Raw genomic sequence first — 14,971 nt, 5'->3', positions numbered from 1 at the left:
ACACTAAGAAGAACACGAACTGTCACCATTTTTGCAACGGGGGCAAAGGTTTCCTGGTAATCAACGCCTTCAACCTGACTGTAGCCCTTGGCCACTAAGCGGGCTTTGTAGCGTTCAACTGTGCCATCAGCCTTCAATTTCACCTTATACACCCACTTACAACCGATCGGCCGCTTATGAGGAGGCAATGACACCAAGCTCCAAGTCCCATTAGCTTGTAAGGCAGCAATCTCAGTTTTCATGGCATCACGCCAGTGTGGGTGTTGGACTGCCTGAGAGAAACTTGTGGGTTCTTTAAGAAGAGTAAGTTGAGCAAGATATGTTTTGTGAGGGTGAGAAAGGTGAGCATAAGACAAAAACTGAGAGATCGGGTGAGCCGTACCTGAACGGGTGACCAGGTTCGAAGACGACGATGAGGCGGTCCGGGAAGGGAGGCTAGTCTCGAGATGAAAGTCCTGCAAATAGGCGGGCGGTCGGGTGGAGCGACCGCCGCGGCGCGGAGCGGGGCTGGTAGGCGGGGTTGATGGTGGTGGGGAAATGAGAGGTGTCGGTGGAGAGTGAGCGGGGAGCGGAGAAGGAGAAAGCAGAGGTGGGAGTGCTGCAGGTGTGGGTTCTGCAGGAAGTGAGTTAAGGGAGGTGGGGTTAACTGGGCCGGGTGTGGGTGTAGGCCCAACGGGAGGTGTAGGCAGGTGGGCTGCGGAAAGGGAGTCCAAATCAGAGGGTAAAAATAGGTCAGGGTGTGATGAAGAAATGGGGGGAATGTGGGTAATATAGGAATGTGGGGACGCAGCGGAAGGGTGAGAAAGAAGAAAAGGAAACACATCCTCAAAAAAACTCACATCACGAGACACAACGACCTTTTGTTGACTAAGATCAAAAACCCGATAGCCTTTTTGACCATAAGGATAGCCCAAAAAAATACACCGAGAGGCTCGTGGATCAAATTTGGAACGAGTTTGGGCATGGGTAGAAGTAAAACATAAACAACCAAAAACACGCAAATGGGAATAACTGGGAGTTTTGTTAAACAATTTTTCATACGGGGTTTTGCCATCGAGAAGAGGAGTAGGGGTACGATTGATGAGATAAGCGGATGTGAGAATGGCATCCCCCCAAAAATGAGTTGGAAGCCCGGCCTGAATAAGCAAGGCACGGGCCATATTTAACAAGTGTCGATGTTTTCTTTCAGCAACCCCATTTTGCTGTGGTGTGTTGATACAACTAGTTTGATGCATAATACCTTTATCTGCATAGAAACTGTCAAGTTTGAATTCAGGGCCATTATCACTACGAATGATTTTAATTTTGGAATCAAATTGAGTGGCAACCATATTGATGAAATTAACTAGAAGAGGTCGAGCATCAGACTTGTGTTTCATAAGGTAAATCCATGTGCATCTAGTATAATCATCAACTATAGTAAGAAAATACTTTGCACCCGAAGTGGAAGCAATTTTATAACCACCCCATATGTCTATATGAATTAAATCAAAACTAGAATGAGTAGTAATTAAACTGGAAGAAAAAGGAAGCTTGGTTTGTTTAGCCAAGGGGCAAATTGTGCACTTGTCGGTATCACAAGATGCATGTTTAAAAGTAGGAATAGGAAATAATGGAAGAATTCTGGTAGATGGGTGGCCAAGGCGTTGGTGCCAAAGGATGGGATGGGTCTTGTGTGCCTGATTGCATGTTCCTTTCTTGGTATGGTCGAGATAGTAGAGGCCCTCCCGTTCAATTCCCGTCCCAATCATCGTCCCCGAACGTAGGTCCTGTATGATACAAAATTGGTTCAGAAAAATTGTAATACAAGATGAATTGGCTAACTTGCTAATTGAAACCAAATTCAACTTAAAGTACGGGACACATAAAACGTTCTCAAGGATCAAATTGGGGGACAAGACAACTTTGCCAATGTGAGTCACTTGTGCTACGGATCCATTCGGCAATTCCACTGTGTGATTAGTGACAGGCCTCGAGGTGGAGAACATGTCGGGATCATAAATCATATGATCTGTGCAGCCACTGTCTAAAATCCAAGTGCTTTGTTTTCCATGAGAGTTGAGTGAAAAGGCTTTACCTGAGAGTTCTTCATGGGTTGTAGGATTACTAACATGATTGGCAGATGAGGATTTATTGTGTAGCATACTCAAGATTTGTTTGCACTCTTCAGCAGTAAACGGGAACTTCATCTCCTTCCTGTCTGTCAAACACGTTGCTACTTGATTCCCTTTGGAAAGCACTGCCCCAAAATTAGCCTCAGCCGCTGCTTTCTTCTTGCGGCAGTATTCTGCCGTGTGACCTTTCCAGCCACAAAATGCACATTTGAGGTGTGCCCGACAAGTCTTGGCAGTGTGGTTTGTCTTGTTGCACTTGGTGCACTTCAACTCATCTTTTTCTCCTTCGGATTCACGGTTGGCCTTCTTCACGGCAAACACAGCCGCATCCGGTTGTGTCGAAGCTTTTCCTGCTGTTACTTCCGATTGCTTCTCATGCCTTAGAACAAGGGAGTACGCCTTGTTTACTGTGGGTAATGGATCTTGCAGCAAGGTGTTGCTGCGAACACTTGCATATGAGTCGTTGAGGCCCATGAGGAACTTCATAGTTTTCTGTGTGTCCAAATATGCAGCCAGTTCCTTGACTGAGCCACAGGTGCAGATCGGAAAAGTGCAGAGAGAGTCACGGGCATCCCAGAGTCCCTTCAATTTCGTGAAGTAAGATCCCACAGACATACCTCCTTGCACACAATCATGAATCTCGTTCTCGATATTGAATAGTTGAACCACGTTCACATGCGAGAATCGCTCCTGCAGTTCCATCCACATCTGCCTGGCGTTCTTGCAATTGATAACGCTGCTAGCGATGTCTTTCGACATCGACCCTAGCAGCCAAGTCTGGACCAGATTATTGCAGCGATTCCACTGCTGCCATTCATGGAGATTCTTTCCACTTGGTTCTTCGATCGAACCGTCTACGAGTCCAATTTTGTTCTTGACCGTTAAGGCCATAGTCATGGATTGTTTCCATGTGCTGTAATTGTCTTCGACCAAGGGCTGCGGCACAAGAATAGCACCGGGTTGGTCTGAATGATGAAGATATAGTTGATGAGTGGGATTATCCCACTGGGTTCCTGAAGCCGTGCCTGATGCTTTGTCGTCTGCCATGGAGGTCGGCTAGGGTTTTGTTATGTTTGTTTTATTGCCCAGATCAATGCTCTAGTACCATGTAAAAGAATGATGTATAATTTATTTGATATGATTCAAGAGGCAGAACAGCCTATTAGTAGTTACAATAATGCCTAATATGGTTCCTACAATCAAGCCAAAACCATTCACAAATAAGGAAAGGAATTATTTACAATATGAACAAAGTCAACATTCCTATTCTAAGCTTGATCTTCTTCAACACAGTTTCTGTACATCTCATGTAATTTACAGACAATTATCGATACACAGCGATTTATTGTATTGTTTTTCCAACCACTACTCTGTAATCTGTATTTCTCTGAAATGCCCTAAGAAAATTGACTAAACTCAAGCCAACTCCTACCACCTTCTGCGTAATACTAAGTTCGACGTCCAAGCATAGATAGCTAAACCAGAACCTTTACTATACCCATTGTTCCCAAAATTGTTTTGGGAGTGATGGCAATGGCTTTGAAGAGCACCCGGGCGCCAATTGTCATTACACCAACTCTTGTACTAACGTCCTCTAGTGTCGTCATTGAGAGCAGCAATCACCGCTGCAAGGAAACCGATCCCCTTGTTTCTGCTTCAATACTTGTCTCTTCACTTCCACAGATCCACTTTCTAGTAAACTTGGCACCTCCAGCATCTGTCAAAACATTAGGATTATAACGAAGTTAAATGAAAGCCTTGAAGCATGCCTTGGGTGTAAGGAAATTATTCCTGCAAACTCGACAGAAAATCAATTGGCTCGTATGCCTGAAGTCGAAAAAATGCAAGCCTTTCCAAAAGTATATTACCTTCAGTGTGAGATCTTTAAAGCATTGTTGAACATTTTCTTTAGTTTTCGCACTGCATTCAAGAAACAAACCTTTATGCTCCTGTGCAAGAGCCAAGCCCTCTTCCCGAGTTACAGCCCTCTCATTTTCCTGGAAAGTGTTTAACAACAATATAGGAATCAGATATCAACAGCGGCTTCGAAAAGCATAAAAACGCCTATCCAAAAAGAAAGAGGAAGTATGGAATCCATGATTAAGAAACCACAGCACACACTTACCTTGTCAACTTTATTCCCTATTAGAATTTTGATACACTCAGGATTAGTGGAGTACGTCTCTACTTCCTTTGCCCAGATATTCGATAAGTTTGTAAAGGTTTCTCGCCGTGTCACGTCATACACTAAGATTGAAATCAAATGGCAAATCGGTCAGATTTTGATGCGTTATAAACTTTTAAGCCACCTCTATTGTGAAAAAAAAAAATGATATCAAAGTGCGACGAAATAGTATGTTTTCAATGGCCAAACACTTTTTTTCCGTTTTGATAATTAAAAATCACTCAAAAGATGTGCACTGCAATGTTTCCATAAACGCAATGACATACACGTACCAAGAATGATACCATGTGCACCTCTGTAATAAGAGCTTATTACTGTTCCAAACCTCTCCTGTCCAGCTGCAAAACCAAAAGAAAAACATTGACGATTAAACAAGGAGAATATTGTTTTCGATCCTGGAAGTCGAGTATCAAATCAACAATTCGCTCAAAAGCCAAGTAAAATCAATGTTTTAGTATTCAAAGAAAACTAAAGAGGAGAATCTATTCCCTTCTTGAAGTCACAAGGAAGTTGACAGAAAATAGTTAGGTCCATTTAATACCTGTGTCCCAGATTGTAAGCTTCAGTCTCTTTCCACCAACTAAAATCTGTTTGATCTTGAAATCCACACCTTCAAATGGTTGGTTAAGCACATCAGCACCAAATACAATGACAATCAGAAAATTAACAAACAAATAAAAATTCATAGTTCGCCTCAGAAATTCCACACGAGTTTATAGCGCAAACTTGTTTCCTATGCCTAATTTAGTCACAAATTAGTCTCCCTACAACACATATATGATCGATTTCACTACCAATACAACGACGAAGAGCAAGGCATATGCCAGAAACCTAACAGTTGTGTGGGAATCACAAGGAGTTCTGCTCCATTTAGGAAAGTGAGTAAAGAAATTGAAATCGGTACTCAGTAGATGCAAACCAGATAAAATTTATAAATGACCCCAACTACAATTGTATGATAAATGTTTTGAGGAAATACAAATCTAGGCAGATATACGTTCTAACTATATTTTAACCATGAATACAGAAATTATCTTATGCAAACCTTTGCTATTTCCCACGAAGTAATAAATCAACACCCCAATTCCTTTTTTTTTTTCTTTGTTTTTTTTTTTAGTGGTAACCTCCTCCCACCCCTCAGAACAAAGAAATAGAAGAAAAGTAGACAAATTAAACTTCATATACTAAAATTGTTTCAAAAAAATGCATGTCACCTTTATACTTCATACAAAAATTCAACATGTAATTTGCAACATTTTTCTAAAAATAATTTACACTAAACTCGTCAAACTGCGAAGAGGAGGGGAAGGGGGGGCGGGGCGGGGGAATATGAACTTAGATGCAAAGGGGAGTACGCTACTCTTGCCAACTAGGCAAAGCTCAAATCGTGATGTTATTTACAACATAAAGAAACAAAAATTGGTGTTTAAGAAAGAGTTAAATAGAACCAAATCAAGCACTTGAACATGTCACTGACTCATGAATTTCAAAAAGAACATGCAAGAATTAACCAACATCAAAAGAAAATCTTGGGAGATAAATTTAAAATAAAATTACCAATGGTGGGAGGCAAGTCCTGAACAAAATTGGAGATGAAGCTGAGAAGAAGGCTGCTCTTTCCAACACCAGAATCACCAGTCAGCAGAATCTTGAATGAATAATCATTATTGTTGTTCCCTCCTACTGGTGAAGAACCCTTCATTCTTAGATTCTAGTTTTAACTCAATTTACAGTCATAAATTTAAATAATAGCAAAAGCTTTCACTATTTCTCAACTTTTTTCTTGCTAAGCTAAGTGAAGGTGGTTCTGTTTTTCATAAACACAAGAACTATAGAGAGAGAGAGAGAGAGAGAGAGATGGAAAACCAAATGGGAAACTTCCTGAGGTAGGAGGAGGCAGGTGGATTTGGCGGGTAGCAGTGTGTAGCATACGTGTACACTGTATATAAAGAGACATATACATCTGCTTATGTTGTACATATAGCTGAATCCTATATAAAGTATGTAATAATGTATTAATCATCAGAATCTCTAGACATTAATATTTATTAACAAAAATTATTAAATCAAACTTTTTATCTAACTTTGTACACCTCACCGTATTACTATTAATATGTATTTCATGTGTTTGGATGTTGAATAAATAGATAAGAAGCATTGTAAGAATATACAAGTTTGTAACAATAAATGTCAAACGAATATACGTTCAAAACAATTGTAAGCTACATAGTAATGTACTAAAAAATACATATGGATAAATTCCATGAGAAAAAACAAAAAACTATTATAAGCAATCTTTTAATATATAATGTGAGAAAATTAAAACATTACAACCCAGTTTAAGAATCACACCAAACCAAAATGGTGCAAATCTACTTCAAGAGTGACACCAAACCAAAAATGACATAAGAGATCTGCGATGAATACAATACAATTCTTTTTCCTCTAAAAAAACAAGAACAATACTTGACTACTTAAAGATGAGTAAGAACTTCTACTCAAAATTTATCAAAATTGTTCGTTGTCAATTTATAAAACTTCATGTTTATAATCAGAACCGTTCATATTATAAATCATCCTATAAAGATTGCCTCTGCAAATAATCAATTAAAACTAAGGCCATTTAGTTATCAAACTGTTTAAAAACAAATGAACAAAATTGGTAAAAACATTATGAACAGTATATGTATTTACTATAATAGATTGACTAAACGACCTTAGTTTTAATTTATTTTTTGCAAAGATAATCTTTACAGTGTGATTTATAGTATGAATGGTTCTGATCATAAGCACAAATCTATGTGATTAAAACATTAAGAATTTTGAGTAAGAATTCTTACTCATTTTTTAGTAGCCAAGTGTTGTTCAAAAAAGAATACAAAACAATTGGCAGGGATGATGCCATGGCGGGACACGTGTTGAGCATGCAATGCAGCATGCAGCCAGCACGCAATCACACGTAGCCTGCGTAGCTAACGTACCCACACCATCGCCCTGCGCTTATCTTCATGTCAAATTCAATCTCAACGACCACCCCAATTGCTTTTCAACTCAATAACAGTGTCAATCGGGCTTGTTAAATTTATCAATTTTGATTTGGTGTTTCTTGCGTATCAGTATGTTTCACGGTTAGATTATTAGTCGAATATTCAGTCACTAGATTTACAAGAAAGAGATCTTCTTCGGATCTTTTCCATCAAAGTTATCGGATTAAGTAATTTGGATTTTTGAAATTTCATTCAACTGTGAAAAATTATTATAGCTTTTAAGGGATCAAAACAGGTGAGTCATTTGATGAAATTTCAAAAGTTCGGATTACTTAATCTGCTTGCCTTGATGAAAAAACTGAGTTTAGAGTAACACCTTATAAGCACTATTAAAATAAGTAATTAACATCAAGTACGCAATAATCTATTAATCAATGATTCAATGCACAAGTAAGCATTATAAACTTTCAACCAAAACCAACACTAACCAATGGTCAAAGAATAATAGATTGTTAAAAGAGGTCAATTTCTATTAATTGTTTAGAAAAAATTAACTTGTACGAAATACAACAAGAAGAAGCGCCCATGGCCTAATGGATAAGGCGTCTGACTTCTAATCAGGCGATTGTGGGTTCGAGTCCCACTGGGCGTGCAATTCCTATTCCTCCCTTTTTTCTTCTTTTCCTAATTTTCTTTTTTATTTCTTTTTTTTTTTTTTAATTTTTAAATTCTACAAAAATAGTTACCAATTTTGGTTTGCTTTGAGGGACACAAGAGAGGAGAGGACATCATCAGCATCATACAAGATTATTTCCAAATCATAAAATCATTCCATTCATCCGTTTAACCTCGTTTACAAAATCTACCACCCAAACGTACGAGATTCCACACAAAAGGAAAAGAAAAAAATGATCTAAACAGGACACACTACTCTTACTGCTACAATGTGTTTACGCCAATAACACGGGTTCCTCTATGTTAATAATCAGTACTTCCATGCACATTCGTCTTGCATCCATCAACCACCGGGTCAAAGTGCCTCGGAAAAACGCAACTCAGCAGGGCCAGGACCCAAAATCCCTTTCTGTTCACTAATCTTGCCCAGGCCAGGAGGCGGCTCTACAGGCACGCTCTTTTCATCATCTCTCCAGATAGTTGTCACTGGCACTTGCCACTCTCTCTGCATAATCAAAAAGCTTCCATTATAACTATCCATCTTATATCTTAAACAAATTGGTTGTTATGACTAAAAAAGTTTTGAGCATTCAGTGACTAGTAGATTAGTCATGATTCGTAGGCCCAATTTCTTCGTAATCTTAGCAAACTTTAAAATACTTGCCTCCTCATCTTGAATGTAAGTTACATCGTGCAGCACTGGTGTCATGAGCGGTGGAGTAATATCGGGGTCTGGCTTTTGGAATATAAATGTGGTATACAAACCTGAAAAGAAAAATAGCAACCAAATGAGAAACTACAAATAAAGAGAAACTAAGCAAGTTGCAATAGACAACAACGTAGAAAGAAAAGCATCACCTAATACATCATATGATCGAGGAAGAAGTCTTCCTCTAGGATCCACAAGGTTTGAACACGAACTCATTATCATACCTGCAAATTGTGCTCTTACAGCAAAAATCATATAGGAAAAAGAAAAATTCAGCCATGATAAGTTAAAAACAAAAGTAACGCGAAACGATTAGAAGTAATAAATATGGCTTGAAGGTTCTATTTGCAGGTTTCGTTAAAAACTACACTGGAATGCTTGTGATAAATTTAAGAAGAGAACAAGAATTCAAACCTGTTGTCATCATAAAATTCAGTTAAGTTTTGAATCTCCACATACTCGAGACCAGCTTCTCTGGCTAACCTAATAACATACAATAGAAGTCAATAAACAAGATCAATTGAAAATCAACATCTATGGCATTAAACTAGTAAAAGACAACCAATCAAAGAGAGTGCTTGAATCTGTATGCCACAGAGGTATCAGCTAGAAAACCATCTTAAAAGAAGGTTCCTCGATATATGCAAGTATTAAGCAAGAGGAACTTTGGTAACTGCAAGAAAGGAATATGTATGCCACACGAGAAATACAGCAGCCTGCATTCTTATCAAACTTTGAAGCAGCAATGAACCTGATGAAGCTTGGGAAATGAACCAAGACATGATTTTCAGGAGAGAAATCATTGGCAAATTTCAATTGGTATTTCTTTCCAAATATAGGAAACCTGAAAGTAGAACCACATTCACTCAGGAAAAAAGGGTTGAACACTAATTACCAAAATCATCCACGAAAACAAAATCTCAGAGTGACATGCTTAAAATCTCAAGCTTATACGTACTTCTCTTCCTCAACTTCAACGGTGATCATGTAGTTCTCTGATCTAATGCAATTGGGGACAATATTCGGTTTCATGCCACCACTTCTGTTGTGATATGCTTCAACATTCTTCTGGTACTTTGCCCTGTATGACCATAATGTCAAATTAGCAATAACTATTTCCCTGCCCCAAGGCAAAGATGTACCATGTAAAACAAGATCAATACATGTACCAATTTAACCAATTCAATGCTTCAAATAGAAAAAAAAACAATTAACCAACAGGTCTTTGCCAAGCATCTTCCATACCATATTGTAGATGAGTCAGGAGTAATACCGAAAAAATATCCCCTCGGTTTCAATAAGGATGACACATTAAGCAAAAGTTTCCTTGCTTTCTCCTCAGTTTGGAAACACAGCTGCAAGTGAAATGCTTTTAAGAAGGAACATGCAATTCTTAAAATATTGGAATAAAAAGGAAAAAAAAACATGACCGCTAAAATGGAAAGAAAATACCAATCTTTAAAAAATATATTAGAAACCTGCAAATTCTGCAAGCAGCAAACTAAATCAGCTGTGTTTGCCTTATCTTTCAGATGCATCTCCACGTCTTCCTGTCAAAACAATCCAATGTCAAAGAATGAAGGATTGAGGAGACCAAAAGTTATCCAAAGAAACTACAAGCACCTAAAAGTTTCAACCCACACATAAATTGCTGATCTAGATATTTCATATTAGATGAATCCTGGTTAAATGTCAATCAGCAACCATTATTTGATACAGCTTAAGCCTGAAACTTATGCCCAAATTTTATACTAACAACTAAGACAAAATTCCAATTGTTAGTTTATTGAGAAACAGTCCACCTCCAAAATCAAAACTACAGAAGCAGAGGAGAGAAATCTATATTTTCGATCAGCACACTTAATATATATGGCTAGTGATAATTTGGGTTCCAAACGATGAAAAAATCTGCACTTTCACATTTCATAGAAAACTCTTTTAGACACTGCTGAAAAGTTCATGGAGTTGAATTTATCTAATTTGCCGCTACAGCGAGTTATAAGATGCATGAGTTGCTCAACCATATGGCTTAAGAGATCAATTCCTTTCAAACTATAGATTTGGTACTTCATGTGACCAGTTCCAAAAATCGTTATCCTTTCATTCAAACCCTACTCCTCTTACAACATACATGTCACAGATACACATATTTCTTCAAAGTCTTAAAAATGGCAGACAGCAAAACTGAGATCCAATCATCTACAACGCAAGAATTATAAAAAGGAAGAACACCCAATTCATCCTAAAACAAACCCAAAAGAACCCTGGTTCGAGATTTTCGAGTCGACAAAGCAAAACCAACAAAGAGAAAGACCAAATCATGAACAAAGAAGGAGAGGCTAGGCTGCCTTACCATGCAAGGGTCAAGCTCAAAGAAATCAGCAGTGTAAGCCTTCCTCTGGCTCTCCCACGCTTCTCTTCTCTGGCTTATTCCCGAAGAAGAAACATCTACCAATTCCAACAGCAAGCTCCGCCAATGTTAACTCTCACAAACATACACACAAACAAAACAAACTTGCAAGAAACCAGAAATTGAACGGTACCGATCCCGATGTAATGGCCGATTTGAGCATCGTCCCATTTCTCGGCGTCGACTCCTCCGCCGCAGTACAATTCGCACACCTTCAAAAATCACCATGAAAAGTCACAGAATTACATATAGACACGAATATCTGCGAATTTGTGTGCGGAGACATTGAGATTTCTATAGCGGAGACGAACCGTGGCGTAAGGGTGGACGAAGATTCTGGTGAGTGCTGATTTTGCGAACTCGTAGAGCCGGTGGTGAGTCGACTCGGCCTTCGTGCCCCCGTGCAGACTCGTCATCCCTGCGAACTGCGAAGCTCGAGTCGCCGAAGCAGCAGGCGCACGCGGACGATTGTGCAAAAAATGAAATTACCTCCAAGCTCAGGTCCTGATTGGCAAATTAATTGGTTCAGAGTTTTGTTTTTTTTTTTTTTTTTTTGACAAATGATATTATGTACGTAGATGTGGAATGAGCAAGTCTCACAATGGACTAACTATAATAATATGGTTCAACTTCGTTTTTAACGAAAACCAAACTTAAGACCATTCACTACAAATGAAGATCATTAAATCGTAATACTAAAAACTAATTTGGGGTTGCTGTGCTATGGAAAAATATGTTGTTTTTAAAAATAAGAATAGAGCTGATTTTACTTTCTACCGTTAACATTTGTTTTTTATTTACCAAACAAAATTTTAAGCAGAACTTTTTCAAAAAGCTGCTTTTGAAATATATCAGCAAACCAACCCTAGGTGGCTAAGTTTGGAGTTTGTTTAAATTCAAAAAATTCGTTTTACGCTTAGGCCCTCTCTGACAAATAACAAGGAGTATTGTCATTGATATACTCATTTTTACTTCTTAACCTCCATTTTAATTTTTAATCATCAAATAATTCTCAAGTTTTATTCGTCGATTTCTTTTTATTTTAAAAAAATTAATGAAAAATGTTTAAAAATTTTAAATTTTAACTATAAGGATAAAATAAAAAGTAAAATAAATAATATCAGAATTAATTTTTTAATGTAAAAATATGATTTTTCGTTGAAGCAAACACTATCGAAAATTTTTCATTAAAATTTCCTCTTATTTTTTATTGTCAGATATTATAAATTATAAATTATAAATTATGTGAAAAGTAAAAAAAATGTGTGAAGCGCTGCATAAAAAAAAAAATATGAGCGGAACCGAGAGCTTAGTGGAAGCGGCGATAAGGGTATTGAACACAGCGGACCCGTTCGAGAAGGCCCGAGTCGGTGACTCGGTGGCGGCTCAGTGGCTGGGAGGGACCATCACTCGTGCGTACGATTCGTCCCTGGACCTCTCCGTGCCTGATCGACCCTCCAGGCTCAGCAATGTGCGTAGGCTTTTTATGATTACAATGTCGAATTATCTGTTTTTAATTATTTGCGGCGCCAAATGTTTGATGAAATTGCCGTGTGTGTTTTGTGGCTGTGCAGGTTAAGTTGGTGGCGCCGAGTTCGATGCCGAAGATTGGGAAAGGCGGGAGCTTACGGAGTAGGCAGGCCATAGTTCATAGCCTCACGCACACTGAGAGTTGGGCTATCGACTTGTCTTGGGTACTCACTCAGTACTACTAGTTAAATGCAATTTAGTATTGTTGGAATCAATAGAAAATGATGGGTTTGTGATACCGTATCAATGACATCCCTAAAGGTAGGAAGTGATTCTCCTCTAATGCGGGATGAATGCGGTAAACAATTGGGTGAACAATCTCGCATCCTTCATCCCGCATTGGAGAATAAATGCTGTAAATCAGGCTTCTCTCTCATTTTTTTTGTTTGGTGTTTCCGTTATGTTAGGATAACAACAATAACAAAGTCTTATCTCATAAAATAGAGTCGGCTGTATGAGTTCTACAACATCACTGCCCTTGGTTTTGCGCCTAAGTCTTTTTTTTAGCTTAAGTACTTCATATCTCACTTGCACTCCCTATACTCTGTCTTTGACCTACTTAGGCGAAAACTATTAGAATCCAACATTTCTGCCAAAAGTTAAGCTTCACATTTACTCTCTCTTGTATTTCATCTACACCAAGGGATATCATCTTGAATATGTCCCCGTTAACTCGTATATTAATACAAAAAGGTAAGGATTTAAAGTTGAGCCTTGGTATACTCCTTCTAGATCCTCCTAAGAATATCTCTTGGGGCCTATTATACGTTCTTTTCCAAATATATAAAGATCCTGTGCAAATCCTTTTGCATATCTTTACATTCATTACATCGATTTCTATAACAGATAGATTACCTCCGAAGTCAAGCACACATGCATGAAGTTGAATTGATTGTATGAGACTTGTGTCTCTTGTCTCAGTCTATGCTCAATTACTCTCTCCCAAAACTTCATTGTATAACTCATTAACTTAATATTCATTCAATTTTGTATTTCGCCCTTCTTCTTGTAGAGAGGTACCTAAGTGTTTTTTTGTCACTCATTTGGCATCTTTTTCGCTTTTAAAATCTTATTGAAAGTATTTGTAAGCCATGCTATACCCGTCTCTCCTAAGACCTTCTACACTTGGATAGTTTTACCTTCAGGACCCGTTGCTTTTCTATGCTTCATTTTTTGCAAAGCTACAACCACTTCCCTTTTTCTTATTCGATAGTAGAAAGAGAAAATTCTACATTTTTCCAAGTTACTCAACTCATCTTTGATGCACCTTACTTGTTTCGTTAGTTATACTATAATTCTAATAGCCTATTTGTGTTAAATATTGAATGTTGCAGGACATAATTGCTAGGTTCGGGAAGCAAGAGGCAATGCCGAGAGAGTTCTTCACGGATTTCGTGAAGGTGGCGCAGGACGAAGGTCGTCACTTCACTCTGCTGGCATCTCGCCTGGAGGAGATGGGTTCCTTCTATGGAGCTTTTCCAGCCCATGACGGCCTCTGGGACTCGGCAACTGCCACTTCCAAAGACCTAATGGCGCGCCTTGCAATCGAGCATTGCGTCCACGAGGCAAGAGGACTCGACGTGCTCCCAACAACCATCTCTCGATTCCGCAGCGGAGGGGATGACAAAACGGCTGAGTTGCTGGAGAGCGTGGTGTACCCGGAAGAAATCACTCATTGTGCTGCTGGTGTTAAGTGGTTCAAGTATCTCTGCTTGAGGGTGGGGGATAGCGGTTCGGATCAACGGAGCCTGACGAACTTGGAGGCTGATGAAGAATCTGAAGTGATTAAAAAGTTTCATGGAACTGTGAGAAGGTATTTTAGGGGGGTTTTGAAGCCTCCTTTCAATGAAAAGGCGAGGGAAATTGCTGGGTTTGGGTCTCAGTGGTATGAGCCTCTTACTGTCAAAGAGCAGGATACGCAGCATGCAAGAGAGACCATTGTTCGTTTTCTTGTTGATCAAGAAATGAGCTTATTTTTTAAGCAGTAATTGATTTTCTTTAATATATTTAAATTAATCAGATTTAGCAGCTTATCTAGCTTGAAGGACACTAATTGAATACCAAAAAGGATCATTGATATGAAGAATTACGATTTTAAATAGAAAAACTCTAAATATAAAAGAAAAATAAGAAAAAAATAATAAAACTAGTTTGAAGAGTTAAGGATGGGTTTGTGTTGGAAGCACTCACAGCACCATCTTCGCTTACCATTATTACATTGCAACATACAAGTCACTGTTTGTTCAAGATGACTCTAGTATATTATACAACACAACGCTCAAGTCACTGTTTGTTCAAGATGAGTCTAGTATATTATAAAATCTCGTACCCCTTTTTTGATCACCTGAATTGGTGGAAGTA

At 38.5% G+C, this 14,971-nt stretch overlaps 3 protein-coding genes and 1 non-coding gene across 4 annotated transcripts; 2 read left to right on the top strand and 2 right to left on the bottom strand.

Moving 5' to 3' along the window:
- Positions 1–3,410: 3,410 nt before the first annotated feature.
- On the bottom strand, positions 3,411–6,115 carry LOC137721577 (ras-related protein RABC2a-like). The gene is made up of 6 exons (XM_068460670.1): positions 5,857–6,115; positions 4,841–4,909; positions 4,572–4,637; positions 4,240–4,361; positions 3,983–4,111; positions 3,411–3,831 (listed from the first exon to the last, which is right to left on the bottom strand). The coding sequence occupies exons 1-6, from the start codon at positions 5,999–6,001 to the stop codon at positions 3,718–3,720; spliced, it is 645 nt and encodes a 214-aa protein (XP_068316771.1). The 5' UTR covers positions 6,002–6,115; the 3' UTR covers positions 3,411–3,717.
- Positions 6,116–7,865: 1,750 nt separating this feature from the next.
- TRNAR-UCU (transfer RNA arginine (anticodon UCU)) lies at positions 7,866–7,938 on the top strand. Its single transcript has one exon. It is a non-coding gene; the product is annotated as a tRNA-Arg (tRNA).
- A 158-nt stretch (positions 7,939–8,096) lies between these two features.
- LOC137720362 (mRNA cap guanine-N7 methyltransferase 2-like) lies at positions 8,097–11,554 on the bottom strand. Its single transcript, XM_068459422.1, has 11 exons — positions 11,392–11,554; positions 11,214–11,292; positions 11,024–11,118; positions 10,149–10,220; positions 9,916–10,025; positions 9,629–9,751; positions 9,422–9,514; positions 9,085–9,153; positions 8,820–8,908; positions 8,626–8,726; positions 8,097–8,466 (listed from the first exon to the last, which is right to left on the bottom strand). The coding sequence occupies exons 1-11, from the start codon at positions 11,494–11,496 to the stop codon at positions 8,317–8,319; spliced, it is 1,086 nt and encodes a 361-aa protein (XP_068315523.1). The 5' UTR covers positions 11,497–11,554; the 3' UTR covers positions 8,097–8,316.
- An 811-nt stretch (positions 11,555–12,365) lies between these two features.
- Positions 12,366–14,813, top strand: LOC137720363 (uncharacterized). Its single transcript, XM_068459423.1, has 3 exons — positions 12,366–12,551; positions 12,655–12,774; positions 13,945–14,813. The coding sequence occupies exons 1-3, from the start codon at positions 12,372–12,374 to the stop codon at positions 14,596–14,598; spliced, it is 954 nt and encodes a 317-aa protein (XP_068315524.1). The 5' UTR covers positions 12,366–12,371; the 3' UTR covers positions 14,599–14,813.
- Positions 14,814–14,971: the final 158 nt, after the last annotated feature.

The sequence above is a fragment of the Pyrus communis genome, chromosome 16, assembly GCF_963583255.1.
Source record: "Pyrus communis chromosome 16, drPyrComm1.1, whole genome shotgun sequence".
Taxonomy (NCBI): Eukaryota; Viridiplantae; Streptophyta; class Magnoliopsida; order Rosales; family Rosaceae; genus Pyrus; species Pyrus communis.
This window is presented reverse-complemented; position numbering and strand designations above follow the sequence as displayed.

Bases quoted from the DNA above. Each gene is read 5' to 3' on its own strand.
- LOC137721577 (XM_068460670.1), bottom strand. From the start codon at position 6,001: ATGAAGGGTTCTTCACCAGTAGGAGGGAACAACAATAATGATTATTCA. The intron at 4,638-4,840 runs GTATTAAATGGA...TTGGTTTTGCAG, and splicing joins GCTTACAATCTGGGACACAG to CTGGACAGGAGAGGTTTGGA. The intron at 3,832-3,982 runs GTAATATACTTT...ATGTTTTGACAG, and splicing joins TTAAAGATCTCACACTGAAG to ATGCTGGAGGTGCCAAGTTT.
- LOC137720362 (XM_068459422.1), bottom strand. From the start codon at position 11,496: ATGACGAGTCTGCACGGGGGCACGAAGGCCGAGTCGACTCACCACCGG. The intron at 9,515-9,628 runs GTACGTATAAGC...TTCTACTTTCAG, and splicing joins GTTGAAGTTGAGGAAGAGAA to GTTTCCTATATTTGGAAAGA. The intron at 9,154-9,421 runs GTTCATTGCTGC...GTATGTTATTAG, and splicing joins CATTTCCCAAGCTTCATCAG to GTTAGCCAGAGAAGCTGGTC.
- LOC137720363 (XM_068459423.1), top strand. From the start codon at position 12,372: ATGAGCGGAACCGAGAGCTTAGTGGAAGCGGCGATAAGGGTATTGAAC. The intron at 12,552-12,654 runs GTGCGTAGGCTT...GTGGCTGTGCAG, and splicing joins GACCCTCCAGGCTCAGCAAT to GTTAAGTTGGTGGCGCCGAG. The intron at 12,775-13,944 runs GTACTCACTCAG...TGAATGTTGCAG, and splicing joins GGGCTATCGACTTGTCTTGG to GACATAATTGCTAGGTTCGG.